General features: G+C 38.9%; 1 protein-coding gene and 1 long non-coding RNA gene across 2 annotated transcripts; one reads left to right on the top strand and one right to left on the bottom strand.

Moving 5' to 3' along the window:
* The first annotated feature begins 6797 nt into the window (after window positions 1–6797).
* Window positions 6798–17553, top strand: LOC144659625 (zygotic DNA replication licensing factor mcm6-B-like). Its single transcript, XM_078520097.1, has 22 exons — window positions 6798–6911; window positions 7591–7734; window positions 7877–7987; window positions 8070–8232; window positions 8387–8526; window positions 8904–9016; window positions 9258–9321; window positions 9476–9557; window positions 10133–10283; window positions 10917–11058; window positions 11525–11666; window positions 12170–12277; window positions 12474–12554; window positions 12924–12998; window positions 13110–13190; window positions 13304–13351; window positions 13545–13608; window positions 13696–13790; window positions 13880–13988; window positions 14414–14605; window positions 16141–16283; window positions 17040–17553. Exons 1-22 carry the CDS (start codon window positions 6820–6822, stop codon window positions 17154–17156), a joined length of 2457 nt encoding a protein of 818 aa, XP_078376223.1. The 5' UTR covers window positions 6798–6819; the 3' UTR covers window positions 17157–17553.
* Window positions 17554–18635: 1082 nt separating this feature from the next.
* LOC144659644 (uncharacterized) lies at window positions 18636–20308 on the bottom strand. Its single transcript, XR_013571938.1, has 2 exons — window positions 20104–20308; window positions 18636–19201 (listed from the first exon to the last, which is right to left on the bottom strand). It is a non-coding gene; the product is annotated as an uncharacterized LOC144659644 (long non-coding RNA).
* Window positions 20309–20463: the final 155 nt, after the last annotated feature.

The following is a 20463-nucleotide window of genomic DNA, read 5'->3' as shown; positions in this document are numbered from 1 at the left end:
AGTACCTTCCAAGAATGTCACTACCATGTCGCAGATACTAAGAGATACACAACTGACACAATTGCAATAACATTGTCATATAAACAAGAAAAACGCAAAAAGCGGCATAATTATTTCCTCGATTTGCCTAGATACAATATACCATCGACTGAAACAAAATGCGAAAACGCTAAAAGAAAAAAAGTTAATGGCAAACACTTCTCTTTAAGTCCTTTGTTGAAAAAATGTTGGCTGTTGATGTAAATCATGATAGCAATTGAAACAATTGCGATTGCATGTTGATCATTACGGAAAAATTACAACCCAATTACATTCCACGCCCTTGCTTTATTAGTTTCATTACACGAAACATCAATTAGTCTCTCAAGGTCAATCTAATACATTCCTTATGATGTTATTTCTGTTGATTTTGTGGTAGATCAAGACAATATTCCCAAATGCAGGTTCTCGAGTTTTTTAATTTTTTTATCTTGATTTGATCTTTGTATTTATTAGAGCAGTTTTCAATTGAGTGTCGTAAAACCAAAACCAAAGTAATTACTCTGGCCAATCACAAAGGACACAGACAATGCAGTGAACCAATCAAAACTCGAAGCAAATACATGTCGCCGGCACGGAGCGCGGGAAAACGTGCGCGAGCGAGTCATGATTGGTTTTGGTTTTAGTTTTGATTGGTTGAGAAAGTGGCGCGAGATTTTTAAGCCAATCACTAAGCGTAGTAATGCAAAACTAAAGCAAACGCAATTTACTTTCAACACTCAAGTGAAAACCGCTCTAATCGAATCTCTCCGCCAAGAATTTGATAGTGCAACAAAACAGTAGTGTCCTATAGTTTATATGTTTTCTTTTCTCTTCTGGCTTGTATAGTAGCCTGCGAAAAGTGCACATAGTACTCACAATCAAGCATCACTCAGTGAAAAGCTTCGTTCTTTGTATGTAGCCTTTCAGTGGCCCAACCGTTCGTTCTTCTCTTCCTGGATTCATTGACGGGCAACACCAAGGAAACCTGTAAAGACTTAACTTCGAGATGAGTTAAACAGAAGCAATATAAACATGACTCAACTTGAGTCGCTCACTTTCGTTTGCCTAGAGGCCGGCGGTTTGCCGTCGGTTAAAGCATCTGACTTCTCTGCTGTTGTACATCAAAGCATGCGCTGATCATGCGCAGATACGAGAAAACTCTTCTGACAAAGACTTAACTCTCAAATTATTTGAAATGGAAAACATTTAAAGCAAGCTAATGAGCTAAATCTACAGAGCAATACTTACCAAGTCTCCTTTGCCTGTAAGAAAAGAAAAGGTGCGTGGAGTGCTGAACAGTCAGGTACAGATGGTCGCACGTGGTTTATTTATCTGTACTTCAAAACGAAATGAAATATTAAATCTGAGTTAATCTTCTTTAAACATAACGATGTGCAGATATAGTAACGTACCTCAGTCTTTAATGGCGTGATGTCGTTCAGATCCAATCTGAAGAATATCCTGGTGTTGCTGAACTGATGGTTAACTTTGTCTTTTCGTTGTTTTTTCAGCAAAAGCAACGCCCAACGAAAAACTAGGTTGTCCCCGAAAATGGACACATATTGTACGATACCACGTTTAACGCCGACGAAAATGGGTGTTGGTGAAATCCACAACTCCACAAGGGCACGAAAGTTGATAACTTGTCCGAGTCATCCCCGAAAATGGACGACCTAAACACTGGAATCAGTCTTTTACGGATACAATTAAAGCGAATTTATTTACAACGTCCCCGAAAATGGACACATATTGTACGGTACCACGTTTTACGCCAACGAAAATGGGCGTCAGTAAAATCCACAAGGGCACCCGTTAGGTTGACAACTCGTCCGAGTCATCCCCGAAAATGGACATATCTGAAAATGGACGACCTCAACACTGGAAAAAGTTCTTTTACGGATACGATCGAAGCGAATTACTGTACTCCGTCCCCGAAAATGGACGCTAGAAAAAAAGCTGAGACAAGCAACCTTTCACAGTTATCAAAAATTTTGCAGTTCTAATATTATCGAGGGGAGGGGGAGTGCTGTACACAGGCTAATAAAACGAGACTGTGAGTCGGTTGTGTGCGAATAAGTTATTATATATTAATTAATTAAAATTGACGCAAAAGTAAAAGGGTTTTTTATTTATTGTAACTATACACAGTACAGATATTCAGTTAATATAAAAGGCTTTTGAACCTGATAGGTCCTGCATGGTAGATGGAACTGATCATGAATTATGCTAAAGCAACATTTACCTCGTGTTAACCGTAAACGTCGTTTCTTTGTTGTGTCTTTGTTAAAAGGAAACGCCAAGAGAAGAACTTTTCTTGTAGGTTGTTAGAATTCGTTGTTCCCGCAAATAAAACACGTTTTACGCCGCCGAAAACTGGCGTACTTAAAAACCCGGCCTGAGATAACGCGAAGTTGACGAAATTAACGGCTCGATCAAATGAAATACGGTTTTCGTATACGCCGCCGAAAACTGGCGTATTAAACGCGAAGTTGACGAAATGAATGGCTCGATCATGCAAGTCATCCCTGAAAATGGACCGCCTATGTTGGCAGCTGAGGTGCTTGATCATGAAAAAAATTCTTGTTGAAGTAAAAAAAATTATCATGTTCTGCGACTCCGAAAATGGACGCTTGGAGAACGGAACCAGCCAACAAAAATGTGACAGGACTGCGTGCAAATTCCTGAAAACGAAGAGCAAATGTTTACAGTATTCAGAAAAAAGGACAACACAAAATAACGACCGAGCGACAAGCTTTTGTGCAACATTTATTTTAATTTTCAAGTTAAGCGCACCAGGAATTACATACAGATATTCAGAAAAAAATGAGCAGCGACCGACAACAAGATCTTAATGTATTCTGTAAACAAAAACAACAACAACAAAACAGTTGTTTAAAAACGCCTCATAATACTAGTCATAAACGTTAGCCCCTACAATGCTTAAAAGACTATTACAATTCTTCTAGGTAAATTACCTTAGATTATTCCACAGGACCTAAAGTAATCCATGAGGGGGTGCGCTCCTAATTTGAAAAAAAGTGCCCTGAGAAACCAAGAATGTTCCTGTGTCTGTAAAACTTGACACTGCTCGTGGAACATACAGGGCTGCTCGGACATTTATATGGGGTTCGCACCGGCTTGCTATCGAGAAAAACGCGATACCAGGCCTTTGTCGTAAATTCTCGGTTAAAGCCGAAAGCCGATCATAGTTCGAAGCGTTCCGAAAGCAACCGAACCGAATCGTTCACCGAGCCGGAGCCGAAGTGAGGCTATGCTGTATGACGCTGGAATGCAACCCGCACTACAGTCCACATTGATTATTTCGCCTTTATTTGTGCGTTCTGAAGTAAACTTAGTATTTTTCTTTTCAAACAACAGACAATTAAGGTTTTGGGTCTTAAAGGAAACAAACATTGTGGTGAGGAGCGCGTGTTGCACTTCCAAAGTCTTACAGCATTCATCCGCGCGCGCTTTCCACGCGCGTCACGCGTGCAGCAAAGACAACAACAGCAAACCAACAACAACCTTCATGTTATCATTTTATAAATATGTTTTTATATTACCTCAAGAACGTCTTTACTATATGCAATTATTCACCGACCTCAGAATGAATAATTGTTTTAGCATGTACCACATCAGTGAATAAAGGTGAACACGGTGAATTAGACATAATTATTTTGCGAAATCTTGGTGATTAACTGAAAATCTTCAAACACGCTTTTTGTGATAGCTTCGCAATGCGGAGAATAAAAGCACCCGAAATCAAACCAATATTCACCAGTGTGGTTCCTACTGGTTTTAAAATTATTTTTTATGCTATCTATACTTTCTTGTCTATCAATTCAGATACAATGAAAAGGGGATGCTTCTTTTCCATATATATGTCCTCGTTATCCCTGCGTGTTTCCAATATGGTATCTCCTTGTTTCACTTGTCCTGATTGTCCTGGCTCGTCGATGTTACGTCTACCTAACTAATTTACTCTATTACTGTGTGCGCGAGGTCGATTTTGGCTCTCCTTTCTCCAAGTCTTATTATCATATACGTAACTTAATTAAGAGGTCTTAACAACTGTTTATCGAGTAAGCTTGTGTGTATCCAGTCTCCAAGTGGCGCTCTAGTTGCTCCGCCGTCAGTGAAGTCTACCAACGCCTACAATTTGTAGACGGTCTAAGCTTCCTGCGCCTGCGATATGCAATGCAAGCGGATTCCTTGAGGAAACTCTTCCCACGAGGCAACGCTAACAAAGAGACATGTATATCCCGTCCGGTTGCTAACACCGCCTGTAAGCGAGAAAAGCCTCTCAAGTGACTTAAAGTAACCCCTTTGCTATTCTCTCAGTCTCTTCACTGTCTAGATAAATGATAAGATCTTCTCATAGGGTGTATCGTGTTAGTGAATTGTACGGTAGATCGCTTTTGGAGACTGCCTACGCAGAAATTTGTAAGCGACATTAACTAGAATGTGTGCTTTGTCCCAGATTCCCCCGCTAACTACTCAAAGCCTTGGCGCTGAACTACTTGACTACACTCCCAAGTGCGAGCCTACACTAATTAGCTACCTGCAACTAGAAAACTGACAACTTAACGGGACAGCAGAAAACAAAACCGCCTCGTTCCCGTGTTAAGCGGTCATTCTCTAGTTCCTAACTTTTGTCAGTAAATAAATTATTTAATCGCTTAATTAGTTGTTTAATTAACTGGATGAACCTTGAACCGAAAAAGACCCGTAATAACAGCGATAATACTGCTATTAAAGGGGGTTGAGTTCCAGTCAATAACAGTGATATTGCTGTCATTGAAAAAAACTTAGATAAGAAAAAAATTATCAAGAAACACTAAGCGGGAGATTGCGCAGAAGCCGAAGTGAAGCCGGTCTTGACGAAATACAGCCGAAGTGTGTCGAAGAAAAGCCGAAACATGAAGCTACTATAGTGCCGAATAATTGGCCGAATGAAATAATCGAAGCCGAATTGTGAAACCCAGGAAAGGAAAAGGGAAGGCCCAAACCCAACCCACCCAGCACTAACGAAACTGTCTATTAAACTAAGCCGAAACAGTCGTATAAGCCGACGGTAGGCCGAATTGTACACCGAACGTTAGCCGATCGAGTGTAAGGTTCACCCAGAGCTCTATTTACCCACCCTTCCCTACCCACAAAGAATTACACTAACCACTACCAAGAAGAACTTGTGTCTTTCGTGGCATGATGACGTTGAGAACATTGGCCGAGAACACTGTACTAACATGGACTGCTAACTTAGGACAGTGGACTGACTGCTTGACGAGGTCGGGAGCCAAACTGAAAAGGACACAGCAAAGAAAAACTATGGGTCAATTTTTACTCCTAAATGAAATATTTGTATGTAACCTTATACTCAATAACACCTGCAGTCTCATTTATAGTATTCAGTTACACACGTTCCCGAAATCATGAAGATGAGACATGCATAATTAAATATAACGTTTGTATTTGGAAATATATTTCCCCAGATCCACACCATTTTGTTGGGTTGTTTAACCTGTTCGTATCTTAAATACGATGGTACGAACATCTCCTTCGAACAGATTTAAAAATAAAGAAAAATATAAGGTGGCATTTGATTATCGACCGGTCATTTAATACAATTTATAAATTCTCACGTCTTTCTTCCACCTGAATTATCAGTTTACGCTTTTTAGTCATTGTTTATCAAAAGTTTCCCAACATATTATAAAGAAGTTGACAGTTACTGTGATAATTACAGAGTTCACTCCATCTATTAAAACTACGGACGAAATAAATAAACAGACAAACGTACCTGACATGAATTAGATGATTATCGGTCTTTAAACCGGAACGGACACATTTCAGCACCATGATCATTTCACGAAGTTTGCTTGAAACACATTTTGTTTTGTTTTGCTTTCAGTGAGTAAACCTTTCGATCGCTAGCCTCTGAAATGAAAAGAGCAAGAAATTGACTTTACTATTTGGCCAAGTACCCGCAAATTCATTGAAATATTTTTGATCCAAAGTTGAGTTCAGCTCTCTCAGAATAAAACAATTCATTTTGCGAAAAAGAACTGGAACTTCTTATTACTTACCATTTTACCGGGCAATATCATTTCTTGTGGTTCTGTAGTAAGAACAGCTACAGCTTTAGAGTTATTTATCCTTGGGCCTCGGCTAAGACGTGAAAGGCTTCGGCGTTTTAGTGTTCAAAATGTAAGCCATTTTCTTCATTCACCCTCAAGAAGAAGCCGAATAACTAATTTAAATTGGGGGCCAACAGTTTTATTGCACACCCTCGACTAAAGACGGTATCTGATTGGTTCATGTCATCAAATACCGCACGGGATTTCACTCTTTACCTACTGCTCTGTTCCTTGGTTCAGTATGCTAATTAATTTTTTTAGCACATTTCTAGAACCGATAGGCACGGTTTTCACGGGCCAACATGAAAGCTTTAACTGTAGAAAACCCTAGCGGATTCTCATGCAAAAGAAATATTATAATCGGTTTTGTTCTTTCTTTCAATCCAGAAAACCTTCTATCACCACGATCTCATTTGCACTCCCCCTTTCCCCTTAGTTTATACAGTGGTAAGCTGAAAAAAGTGAGTTTAACGTATCACCTCGTCATCTTGACATTTCAACAGCAAAAATAACACCCCTTCTGTCGAATTCCCCACCTCTCCCCGCCCACTCCACCCCCAATATCATTTTTCTCCTTATTCATCCGGGATCTTGTTGCTACGAAAATTTCGCGCCAAATTTCTTCACGTGAGACAACTGATCCCAGCGAAGCTCGAACAAGATGGACGTCGCTGATCGCACCACTGGAACTTCGCACGTTCGCGATGACCTCGCAGAGCGATGCCAAAAGTTATTTCAAGACTTTCTCGAAGAGTAAGTGCAATTTCGATTCATTATCTCGAAAGATGTATGCATCTTTTGGCAAATGTGCCGAATCTTGTACATTTCATTCAGCATGAATAATTTCGCCGAACTGCACATGGTTCGATCGATTCATAGACTTCACATTTGTTTTTTTTTTTATGTTATGTCCCTGTTTCTAGGGAATCGAACGCTGTCAGCTTCCCTTTTAGAAATATATAAGCTTTTATACGTTTTCTTTGTTGTCATATCGCTGATTTTGAGGTGAAAATCCATTTTAAATACCGATGCAGTTTCGAAGGACTTTAGCCAAAACAATACAACGACTTTTAAATATTTTTTCATCCGCGAAGTACAAACTATTCGCTGGGTTGATGGTGTTAACTGAATTATTTGCTGGAGTGAAAAAGGGAAACGAAGGTCCTTAAATAGATTGTAAACGTGTATACATTACATTAAGCTTTATATAATTTAGTTTGCTGGTATAATTTACAGATGCTTGCACGGCGAAGGGACTTCAAATTTTTAACTAAAAATCCTTCATATTACAGTCAGCTTTGTATTTTAAGTACCAGCAAAGTTTGGTGATGATGCAAAGAAACTTGCCTAATAAAGAAACGAAAAAAAAATGTCTGACAAATTTTATGTATTATTATCAACAATTAATTAATACCATTAATATCTATCAAAGATTTCAAGTTGATGGAGAAGAGAAGTACCTTCCTGAAGTTCAAGAACTTATCAGACCTGAGCGCAACACATTAACTGTCAGTTATCAAGATGTGGAGTCTTACAATGCTCAGTTATCTACCATTATTCAGGAGGAATATTACAGGTAATAACAACAAAATGTTATTAACAATATTAATAAAATTAGAAAATACTATACAGGGAGAAAAATAATCTTTTTTTTGAAGTAAATCAACTGTTTACTGGGTTGTACTAAAAATTAATCAAATGAATTAATTTTCTTTCAGAGTATTTCCTTATCTGTGCCGAGCTGTGAGAAACTTTGCAAGGGACAGAGGTCAAGTACCCCCTACAAAGGAGTTTTACGTCAGCTTTACAGATCTACCAACAAGACACAAGTAAGACATTAAAAAACATGTGTGCATTGAAATTACTGCAGAAATGTTTCATTTATTTTGTATTTCTCTGATTCTAATCTAGGATTCGAGAGCTTACCAGTCAGAAGATTGGCACTTTACTCAGAATAAGCGGACAAGTTGTACGGACGCACCCTGTCCACCCCGAGCTAGTGACTGGAACATTTATCTGTCTTGACTGTCAGACAGTCATCAAGGATGTAGAACAACAGTTTAAATATACCCAGGTATGTTGATTGATGCTGCACTCCCTACAAGACTTGAGCATGCACATCCAAAACTCGTTTTTGCTCTAATATGATGTCCTTTGTTGAATGCAGATGTTTTTAAAATATGAGTTAAATCAAATCTAAATCCATCACCTTTGTATTTGATTGACAGCCCACAGTGTGCCGCAACCCAGTCTGTCAGAACAGGGCAAGATTTATGCTTGACATCAACAAATCACGCTATGTAGATTTTCAAAAAGTGCGTATACAGGAAACACAAGCAGAATTACCAAGGGGAAGCATTCCTAGAAGGTTTGTTGATATGTGATTCTTTTTCTACCATAAAATAATTAATTATTAATAATATTATTCAAATTGATATCACTGTTGTTTCAGCCGTATCAGTGGTATATATTGCATACTTCTTTGATCCTAAGCTGGTATAGTTTGAGAAAGGGTTGGGGTGGTTTAAAAGGGAGGTCCCAAAATGGGAGTAGAGCCCTGTGGAAAGCTAAGTTTGATTTCAAATGTAATTTGTAGTGATATCTCCATTTTCAGACAAGAATATTCTTTATTCTGAGATGGACTGTCAGATTTTTCCTTCTAGAAGCCTGTCTACTATTCCCCCCCCCCCCCCCCCTGGGCTCTATAATGATTATTAAATATTTCTTTGTTGTTGTTTTCTGTAGTGTGGAGATAATTCTAAGAGCTGAAGCAGTTGAACAAGCTCAAGCCGGGGACAAGTGTGACTTTACTGGAACACTGATTGTTGTTCCTGATGTGGCACAGCTTTCTACACCAGGTAAACATGTAGGAAATTGTTTCTCATTGAAATGTTCCATAATAAATATCTTGCTTGTTTGTAGTGTTATAGCCTTGTAAATCAACAGTAGAAACATACAGAAATATGGATCTGTGAGGATCTGAGAGGTTGAAGTTTTGATTTACAAATTTGGTGGTTAGAATAGGAAATATAGAAAATGCTGCCAGGCACTGGATAAATTAACAAAAGGTGTAGCTTATGGCCTTGTTGCTCTGTTTAGGTGCAAGAGCTGAATCTTCTGGCAGACAGACTTCTGGTGAAGGCTATGAAGCAGAGGGTGTGAGGTAATAGATCTTTGTTCTTTTCTTCAGTTTACATGTACTGCCTAGTAATTTTGGGAGTCTCATTTGAAATCTCAAAATCTCAGGATCTTAACACTAATTGTCTTATAAAATAAGCTTGATCAGCAATTTTAATTCCTTAATCACCTATTTTCAGGGGTCTAAAGGCTCTTGGAGTGCGTGATTTAACCTACAGACTTGCCTTCCTAGCCTGCAGCGTCCAAGCAACAAACCCCAGGGTAAGAACATACGGTAATTTAATTTATAGTTTTGTTTGTAGTGAGATTAGGAAAGTGTATGCCGTTCTTCATTGGCAGAAGGGAGATTTTTTTTTTCACTTGTGTTGGATGATGCAGCTAGTAGCATTGATGTGGTCTGGAGGATCTGGTTTTGAACTGGCAAAACAAATTTGGAGATATTGAGAAATGGAAGATTCTAGTGAATGCAAGGTGTCCATGGCAACCCTGAGAGCGGCAATCAGTAGCACCATCACACTTACAGAATCAGTGAATACTTACTAACCCAAATCTTTACCAAATCCAAATGCTTGCCCTATGAAAGGGTCGGAGGAGTGGGACCAGAAAAGCACGGCTAAACTTGAGCACAAGGCCAAACAGATTACTGCATGTCTGCACACAGCTGGAACAGCAAGCATTTGGTGCGCCCACAAAGGGACCCCAATGTACGTGACTGCCCAGGGCGCCACTCACCAGCATTGGCTGGAGTTTAACCTCACCTAAATTAAATCTAGCCACATATATTAACTAAAAATATATATATATTAATTTGTAATTAATATTTTTCTGCTCTTTAGTTCGGAGGTAAAGACCTTGATGGTGACGACGTCACAGCAGAGACAATAAAAAAACAGATGACAGACCAGGAATGGCAGAAGATATATCAAATGAGCAAAGACAAGAATCTTTACCAGAACTTGATCAACAGCATCTTCCCTACAATTCATGGTCAGTAAATGGATGTGTTAAATATACAACAAATTTAACCTTTACAGTGTACAACAGTGATGTCACCCAAATCTAAAAAATGTAATTTTATAGAAACTATTCTAAAAAAAGTAGGCAGAAAATAGCCAGGGATGTCGCTAAGGGCCGGCTGCCTGCTAATTTCACTGGTTGAAAGAGAATTTAAATCCAGTTGAAATTTCATATGAATTAACAGAGACTTAGGTAAACTTTTAGAGCTGCCAAGGTCAGAAAAAGCCAGCTGGGCTTGTTGATGAGCTGGCTTAGTGTTTTCTTAGTTACATTCCTGTATATTGAGCAGTTTTTCATTACACCTTTGGTTGAGGTCTTTAATGCTAGGCCATCTTTATCACATCCTATTTTCATAATAATGTTCTTCTATAAAAAGGAACCGTCCAGTTGTCCAGGACAAGTAGGTTTTCCTGCCCAGGGAGTAACTTTTCATGCTCACTTTCATAACAGCCAAGGGCCCAGGAAAGTCATCTGTGCACACTAAACAGTAAACTAAGAAAGCATGCAGCTGCCTAGGCAAGCAAAATTTGATAGCTGCTTATCAGAAGGGCAAGCTGGAATTCAATTTTTTTAGCCCTAAAACCCTTTCTTTTTCATTTCCAGGAAATGATGAGGTTAAACGTGGGGTGCTGCTGATGTTGTTCGGTGGAGTTCCCAAAGTCACGATGGAAAAAACTAACCTTAGAGGGGATATCAATGTCTGTATTGTTGGAGATCCAAGCACAGCCAAGAGCCAAATACTCAAGTAAGATACAGAAGTGTAACGACTAACTGACTGACTGACTGACTGACTGATTCTGATGTTGTTCTGTGGAGTTCCCAAAGTCACGATGGAAAAATCTAACTTTAGATCTAGAGGGGATATCAATGTCTGTATTGTTGGAGATCCTAGCACAGCCAAGAGTCTACTCAAGTATGATATAAAAGTTTACTGACTGACTGAATGACTGACTGACAGACTGACTGACTGACTGACTGACTGACTGACTGACTGACTGACTGACTGACTGGTTCCCAGACTGGCTGCCTGACTGGCTGCCTGACTGACTGAAGGACCGACTGACTGACTGGCTGGCTGGCTGACTGACTGGCTGACGGCTGACTGACTGACAGCAGACTGACTGACTGACTGACTTTCTTCTTATTGGTACCCACCCTCACCCCTTAATATGGCATACTTTAACGTCCTTCTTTATGACTCATGTTCCTAGGCATATAGAAGAGTTCAGTGTCAGGGCAGTGTATACTTCAGGGAAGGCCTCTAGTGCCGCAGGTCTAACAGCTGCTGTCGTCAAGGATGAAGAGTCATCAGAGTTCGTCATTGAAGCTGGAGCTTTGATGTTGGCTGACAATGTAAGTTGTTGTTATTTATTAAGAATACAAATGTGTTACTTTTCATTCATGTCAAATCGGATGGTCTGACCAAAAAAAAACATTTAGTGGAAAAGTCATTGCTTTGACCAAAAGTTGCTGTTCTATTTTTACTGCCTGGTTGCAAGCTAACAGTTAGGAGACTTGAGTGGGAGATGAGTAAATGTTACATTGTAGGTGACTCGTGTGTCATCATCATCATCATCATCATCATCATCATTTATTTGCCACTTCAGAATTAAACATACAAATTAACAGAGAAGTGACTACTGAGACTACTGATTGACGGACAATAGACAATGTCTATTGACAATCACCTTACAATTCATTTTATCATCACTTATACAATCAGGAGTATTTTTGTCAAAAGCTCTTGTCTCCCTCCCAAGCCAGTAACTAACTGATTGGATTAACCTATTAGAAGCTAACCGTGGTAGTACCTTAATTGTCACTAAAGAAGATATAACTTTATACTTCGTTTATAGGGAGTTTGTTGTATTGATGAATTTGACAAGATGGATCCCAAGGATCAGGTCGCCATTCATGAAGCTATGGAGCAGCAAACTATTTCAATTACAAAGGCTGGTGTGAAAGTACGTACATAGGATTTGTGAGCATGCTGCAAAAAAAGTTAATCTTAAGTTAAATCCCCCCAAAGACTCTTGCCCTGAACAAATAGACATGTGTCCTCTTGGAAAATCAATTCATCTCCTGTTCAAGGGGCAAACTTGGGATTTTCCTGAAAACGTATGATCAGGTAATGATGTAGTAAATGTGTTACTTTTTCAGGCCTCGCTGAATGCAAGAACTTCCATTCTAGCTGCAGCAAACCCAATTGGTGGCCGATATGACAGAACAAAATCACTTAAGGTAAGTCAGTTAATAATTTACCTCAGTTGAGTGAATTTTGAGTCCAACACATGTTATCTTGGTACACTGGTGTGTCATAAATTACCTGGGAACCAGAAAGTCTTGACTAAAACCATGTTTAATGCATGCGGCTCCAGTAATATTCATACCCACTCTGCCAAAGATAGTTCATTGGAAATGTCACAGGGGAGGGGGATTTCAATTTCTAAAAACTTTCCAGAGGGGTTGGGTGGGGTCATACCAAAACACCTTCTGTGGGAGGGTTTAATGGTTGTTTGATGGAACTTGTCTGCACACAAATATGATAGAAAATAAATAAAAAGTATGAAATTGTTACAAGCTGACAATGTTGCCTTTTTCTTTTTGCAGCACAATCTGAACATGTCAGCTCCTATCATGTCAAGATTTGATCTTTTCTTCATTCTTGTTGATGATTGCAATGAGGTACAAATATCATCATCACAAGTAATCCTGCTTATTTTTAAGTGATCAAAATTTAATTTCTCTTCACAGTTTTGCTAATTTTTTTTTTTGTTGCTTCCCGGCCCCTTGCAGGTAACAGACTATGCCATTGCGCGAAGAATTGTTGATCTACACAGCAGGCTTGGAGAAGCTGTGGAAAGGATTTACAGTGTGGTGAGTTCATGTTCTGTTTATAGGGTGATGTACATTACATCATACATTTCTATGCATACTGCACCTGTAACCTATCCACATGTTGACCAATGTTTATAATATTTTTTTCATAGGATGAGGTACAGAGGTACATAACATTTGCCAGGCAGTTTAAACCCACAGTAAGTTGACATTTTTTTTAAAATTCCAGTTTCCCCTGCATGAAGTAACTAGGATTTGCTACTCCCTGTACATGGGATGCTAGAGTTGGGAAGTCAGCCGTTACATGTCTCGCCCACTAAATCCAACTTAGTTATAAAAAAATTTGGTCATAAATTCATGTGTATTGGTACTGATGCAGATTTCTTTTCATAGATCAGTAAAGATGCACAAGACTTCATTGTTGAACAGTACAAACATCTTCGAGAAAGAGACGCAAGTAAGAACAAAATCAAAAACAAATGTATTGAACAGAAATATTTTTTCTCACTTAGACTGCTTACTAACTTCCCTGTACCACATACAGGTTTGGCAAGATCTGCATGGCGCATCACAGTGCGGCAGTTGGAGAGTATGATCCGTCTCTCAGAGGGCATGGCCAGGCTTTACTGCCAAGATGAGGTTAGTTTACTTGAATAAAGGTTAAATTCTTCATTGTGGTTTTTTATTAAACACATTTTCTTGATGTTGTATATATATTTATACCACAGGTACAACCCAAACATGTCAAAGAAGCATTCCGTCTGTTAAACAAGTCTATTATCAGGGTGGAAACTCCAGACGTACAGTTTGATGAAGATGAAGAGGAGCAGCAAGAAGGTAAGAACTTGGATGGAAGAAATTTTTTTTTTGGTCATATCATTTGCAGGGTGGATGCATGGTGGCCTAATGGTTAGTGCACTGGACCGCGGATCAGGCAGTGTGGGTTCAAGCCCTGGCTGGACCACTGCATTTGTGTTCTTGGGCAAGACACTTTACTCTCAAAGAACCTCTCTCCACCCAGGTGTATTTACTGCTGTGGGGTAACCCTGTGATGGACTAGCATCACATCCAGGGGGGAGTATAAATACTCCTAGTCGCTTTGTGCTGCAGAAACGGGGATAAGCTCCAGCCTGATGGGCCACTGCTATGGGCTGGAACACAGTTTTTACCTTTTTTCTATCTTTTGCATAGTAGTAGTAGTAACTTTATTTAACGAGGGAAATACTTGTTATTAAAAGAAATTTTTTTGTCTGTGTTTGTAGATATGGAAGTGGATGCAGAAAGTGACACCCACCCAAGTGGCATGGTCAATGGTCACACGGACACAGACACTACCAAGACAGACAGTGATCAGAAGGGTAAATCCAAGCTGCGATTGTCATTTGAAGATTATAGGTCAATGGCAAGAACTATTGCAGGACATCTGAGGGCTGAGGAGGACCGTGCGGGTGAAGGTAAGTCATTAACTTAAGCCTCAAAGCAAACTGAAACTTATTTCTCTCAAAAATATCAAATACAAATCAACTATGGTGGTCATGCGAGTACATGAATTGATCACAAAAGAAGGATTGAATGCTTTAAGTCACAAATTTTAAAATTTATCAATTCTCATTGTTGATTTTAGTACATTTTGTGTCAGTTACAAGAATCTAGTTCTTCATTTTTTCAGCTCACACTAGGCGACTCGCAGTGACAGGTCTCTGCGACAAGTCATTCAGTATGTACTACCTCAAAACAAGTCGCTGTGACAAGGCGCTTGTTCGTTGCACACACAGCCAATTTTTAAGAGTGGGAATGTGACTAGTTTTCCAATTCAATATGGCAAAAATAAATGGCGCTCTCTCATTGGTTAATTTATATTTTGTCGCAGAAGTGTGCACAGGCTGCAACAGCACTGCTTTCACTCATTTTGTCAACCAAAATTCTGTCTCACGACAAAGATTGTCCCAAAAATGCACCATGTCACACGAGGCAACATGTTGCAGAAACTTGTCTCCACAACATGTTGCAGGAGCTTGTCGCCTCGTGTGTCCTGACCTTTAATGTTGTAGGAGAAATAAAGTTGAATCCTGATTTCTTGAACCCTTGTTTTCTCAAACCTCCCATTAACCCCAGGGGGGGGGGCTCTCCGGCTGATAAATGACGGGGATGATCGAATGAAGGCAAAATGAACCCAAAAAAATTCCTAAGTCTTCCGACATTACCCAAAAAAATCCCTGGACCAAAAATAACCCTCCCAAAAAATCCCTTGTCAAATTACCCCTTAATTTCCAGGAGGGGCAAAAATATAACACAAAGAAAATGATAAAAAAATTGAACGCTCGTGTTTGTTTATTTATCATACCATAAATTCGCCAAGGCCGCGCCAAGGCACTTTAGTTCGTTTTTACTACCCCAAAAAAATCCCCTATTTAAATCAAGTCACCCCCAAAAAAATACTTGCCAAATTTTCCAACCCAAAAAAATCCTGGACTCGAAAATTTCAAACCCCAAAAAATCCTTCGATCATCCCCGTCATTTACAAGCCGGAGTACCCCCCCCCCCCTGGGCCATTAACTTAAACCAATTACAGTTTTTTCCCCTTGGATTTGCTTCACAACATTAGATATAATTGTGCTTCATAAATCCCTGACCGCAATCAGGATTGTAATAATAATAATAATAATAATAATAATAATAATAATAGACTACGAGTCCCATTTTTCCGGTCCGTCGGCTTGGCTTTTTGGCCTCGGCAGCGAAAATACGTGTGGGGGGAGGAGGCGGGGCAGGCGAGGCGATTTTTTTTCGCTTTTCGCCTTCCCCCCTCCTCCCCCCTTTTCCTTCTCGTCGATCACTCTCGCTCTGTAGTCTATAATAATAATAAAACATTTTTATAGCGCCTATCCAGGTCTGCTCTAGGCGCTTTACAACTCTATAAAAATTCGTTAAAATTAGCGGAATAAATCTTAAATAGCAAAGTTAGCATTCTCTTACACTGTGTTGTTAGGATTCATGGATGATGCTGGTTTACGAAGAAGTGACATTGTGAATTGGTATCTAAAAACTATCGAGAAAGACATTGAAACAGAGGAAGAATTAGCAGAAAAGAAAATTATTTTGGATAAAGTACTGGACAGGCTGATTACACATGTAAGTTGGAATTAATTTCCTTTGATTTTTACTGTTACATTTTTAGACCTGAAAACTACATAACATTCATAAGTAAACAAATTTATCAAAAAGTGGAAGCAAGCCACTTCTGAGACCTGTATATTTTTTTTTAAGTTGTCTTCTTGGGGCTCAAAACAGTAATATCACATGAAGATCCTACTCGTGAAGTAGCTTTCATTTGAATGGTCACACAACAAGTCATATATAGATGTTAGTAAGAATCACCTTGTACAGCATAATAAACAGTAGTACCACATGCAAGTATTGCTCAACAGCTTTCAACAATTTAGTGTAATGGTCGCACCTATATGTAATTATAAGGTTTAGAGTTTTACCCACAGACTCACTGATAAGTTAGAATCACATACCGTAAAATTCTGTTTATAAGCCCCCCCGCTTATAAGCCCACCCGGTTATAGGCCCATCTACCTGGAAACAAAAAAATACATCCGGTTATAAGCCCCCCGGATATAAGCCCCCCTCTGCTAAATGACAGTACTGAACAGGGCTAAATGTTGCTTTATTATGTGTTTTTAACCTAAAAACGTATTTCGATCAACACTCCCATGGCTCGTTTCAAAACATTTTTTTTTATTCCGCTTATAAGCCCTCCTGGATATAAGCCCCTCCGCTTATAAGCCCACCCAAAACCCCTTACGAAGTTGTATAAGCCCAGGGCTTATAACCGGAATTTTACGGTAATTTATTTACATTACTTAACCTTCTTTGTTTCAGGATAATGTTATTATGGCATTGAAGGAATGGGGCTTGGCTGAGGAAGATTATGTGCCAACAGAGGAAGATGACCCGTTTCTTGTTGTCCATCCAAATGTTGTGGTTGATGACTTGTAAACTTTCCGAATAAAAGTACACTCATCAACTTAAACTGTACATAGAATACAAGCTGGCGATCTTAGATGAATGAAGAATCATTGTGTTAATTATTTTAGGCTCTGCTTTCGTGTAAGATCAAACTGAGGACAAAACAAACCCATTAAAAATGACGGCTTGCCCAAACTAGCATTGCGAACGCTAGAATAGAATACATTTAAACTGACACCAAATGGAAAGAGCAAGTGGCATGCATGAAACCAAGTGCAACTGTTACTATAAAACCAATTAAAACAGAAAGTTAACATATTTAATGTATATTCCACTAGTTATGAATCTTTTTTAAAAGGTTAAAGGTGTGAAGCATGGTGATTTGTATACTTCAAAGTGTTCAATAAAAGCATCAGTTTTCGTTATAGTTTGTTATTATATTTGAACAGTGCAAACAACCCTCAAATTTAGTTTGATGCTGCTAGGATTTTACTTCCAGTTTTAAAGCCCTCTACTTCAAACCTTCTTTAGGGTGCTCTATTTTACAACTTTCATTTTATGTTCTTCTTTCACAAGTTTTACTCAAACTGCAAAAAATTGTTTCATGATGCTATGTTTAAGACTGTCTTTAATGACCAGTCGCAAAGCAGCAACGATTCTTATCTGCAGCCATAAGCTTTCTTGTACCCCAAATCCCTTCCAAGAGGGCCTCCCAAGGGGGTTTCTGATGTCGTTTTGCTGCTCGTTTCCAACTCACCTGTCGCCTATTTGGTGAGGAAAACGTTGTCGCTGTCGCAAATATGCACCCTTTCAGTGCTATTTTCTGTCAGCTGTCGGTGCTGTGGAGCAAGATTGTCGCTACAATTTTAGCAATTTTGGAGCAATGTCGCCTCAGTGTCGCCAAAACCCCTTGGAAGGCCTCTTCCAAATAGCCAATTCCCCAAAAAGGTTTTTAAAGAACAAATTTTCATAAATGGCAGAACGGGCGGAAGAGTTTGGGTCGAGTACATGAAAGCGAGGCTAGTGAGGCTTCGGCTTCGAACCAAAACAAAGAAAAGTATGGCGAATTAAAGTAGTATTTGATAATTCTTGAAATACTCATCGGTTAGAAAGCGATTCTTGGCTGTTGATGACTAACATTGGAATCCCTGGTTTGACAACTGCATATATGGTCGTATGGATGCGAAGTCAATTAGTTATTATAATTTATTAAATAAATCACACGTTAAAAGAGAGTATTAGTCAGTGTTTCACTTTCTAAGAGATATTTTTGACTCATGACTTAGGTGGATTTCATTGATCTCGTACACAATTTTATGAAAAATGCCACAAAATGACTGCACAGTTCCACTTGACACTTACAGAACTGTAAGTTACACTGCTTTAGGTTGCTTGAGATATTCTTCTACTTCTACAAAGGCCCCAAATTCTCCTGCAGATGTAATGAGTCGTCATACATTTCTTATAATTCTGGTAAGAAGAATTTGGTTCTTAATCAAGACTATCCTGTTGTTGATCCATTGCTTTATTCTCAAAGCCTCAGATTTCAGATTAAGATTTTTATTATTTCACACTCAATGCAACACCTTGTACAGTCAACTGTCGCTTTGTGGACACCTCACTATTACGGACACCCCGTTATTACGGACAGCAGTTGAAATCCCGGGGTATAAGAATTACTGAAGACAACTCCTGCTTCAACCAACTTTCTCTATTACGACACCAAATTGTGGTCACAAAGATGTCAGTTATAGTGAGAGTTGACTGTAAGTTGACATTTTAAAGAGAATGCAATTGCTAATCTGAGAGGATTGAAAGAGTTAGTGGTAATGAACATAGCATTGTCTTTTTATACAGTCAATCAGCAAGGCCATCAACACTTCTTGTAAGCTTCCTCTTTTCTTGTTTTGACTAAATGTCATTGTCCTTTGGTTTCTCTGTAAGTTAAAGTCATTCTCAAGATGTCATTTTTATCTTCCCTTAAAGCCTTTGACACTTATAATTACAAAACACCAGTGAGTGTTATTCATCAAAGTCCAGCTGTTCCTGTCTTGTTGCAAATAATGTATATCCATCTAAAAAGGGTTAAGGGTTAACAACAAACATCAAGCTGTAAATTTAAAATACTAATTAACAGAACAACAACTTTACAAGTTTGTTTATAACATTATTAGTATTAGAACCTATAAACAATTCTCAGCATGAAAAATAAAGGAATTTAATCATTGCCTCTTTACAAAGCAAACCTATAAATTATCTCTGAATATTGTTGGCCTGACTGCGGAATATCTTGCTGCTTGAAAGTTATTCCAGTTAAGTGAACACTCAATTATGCATCACAAATGCAATATCAGTAATATCTGACGGCATGCCTGTACTTAAAAAGATCAAAGAAAAAAGTACTTGCACCGTTTGGCGCGTGCAGACATGCACATCAAAAATATAAACTTGTTAAGAAAAAAGTAAAATGGTTTACTTTGATTGTGCACACAATGCACACGTGACCATTGATGACCAAGAATTTCAAAATAGTTAAGCACTAACACTGGAAATCAAAGAAGTATTTTATTGATCCATTACAAAAAGTGAAGATCCATCCAGACATTTTATTTTTGGAACGTTTTTCAAGTGGCGGCATTTTTTGCAGGCAGAAGGCCCTATATAACAGGAAAAGGTTGATACGCATGAATGCGAGACCAGACGGCAATATACCCACGTTTACGTCACGTCTTGAGTCTTCTACAATTAAACTATAAAAGAAGCTACTAATTCAAACAAAAGCAGGTATCTCGCAACTTTTTCCTCTCACGGAAAGCTTAAAGGGAAAATTTAACATCAGCTACTAAGAAAATGGTTTTCATTTTCAATCTTACCACCATAAAGTCAACTGACATGCAAGAAAAAAGCTTCATACTTGCTTACACATGACGCAACATTCAGAGAACATTTCAAGCTGTCAGGTTGTTTGAAAGGATACAAATTCCCCCAACTGAGGCTACGAGGCAAGCAAATACAGCCAAGTTTCTTCTTTTTATCTGTGCGAAGTACCTTTGTCTTGCGGAAAACTGTTTATTGAACATCTCCATTTGCTTTTTCTCTGCTTCCGTGAATTGCCCTCTGTCCGCCATATTGGAAATTGCTCAAGCGCGTCTTCACGCTGACCGCGTCGGCAAGAACGACGGCTCATAATGTGACGTCATTTGGACCCAAAGGGCAACATCAAAATGAGGCTATCGCGTGATTTTGCCCGGTCAATACGTTTTGCATTGACGTCAATACTTTTTAAACCAATCAAATGTTAGATTGTATCGATAGTTCGGGTTCTTTCGCTCTTGTT

The sequence above is a fragment of the Oculina patagonica genome, chromosome 7 (genome assembly GCF_052425735.1).
Source record: "Oculina patagonica isolate OP01 chromosome 7, crgOcupat, whole genome shotgun sequence".
Lineage (NCBI taxonomy): Eukaryota > Metazoa > Cnidaria > Anthozoa > Scleractinia > Oculinidae > Oculina > Oculina patagonica.
Note: the sequence above shows the minus strand (reverse complement) of the source record. Positions and strands in the feature narration are given on the sequence as shown.

Coding starts and splice junctions, on each gene's coding strand:
- LOC144659625 (XM_078520097.1), top strand. CDS start 6,820: ATGGACGTCGCTGATCGCACCACTGGAACTTCGCACGTTCGCGATGAC. Junction 12,278..12,473: donor TTACAAAGGCTGGTGTGAAA/GTACGTACATAG, acceptor TTACTTTTTCAG/GCCTCGCTGAATGCAAGAAC. Junction 13,191..13,303: donor TGGAAAGGATTTACAGTGTG/GTGAGTTCATGT, acceptor TTTTTTTCATAG/GATGAGGTACAGAGGTACAT.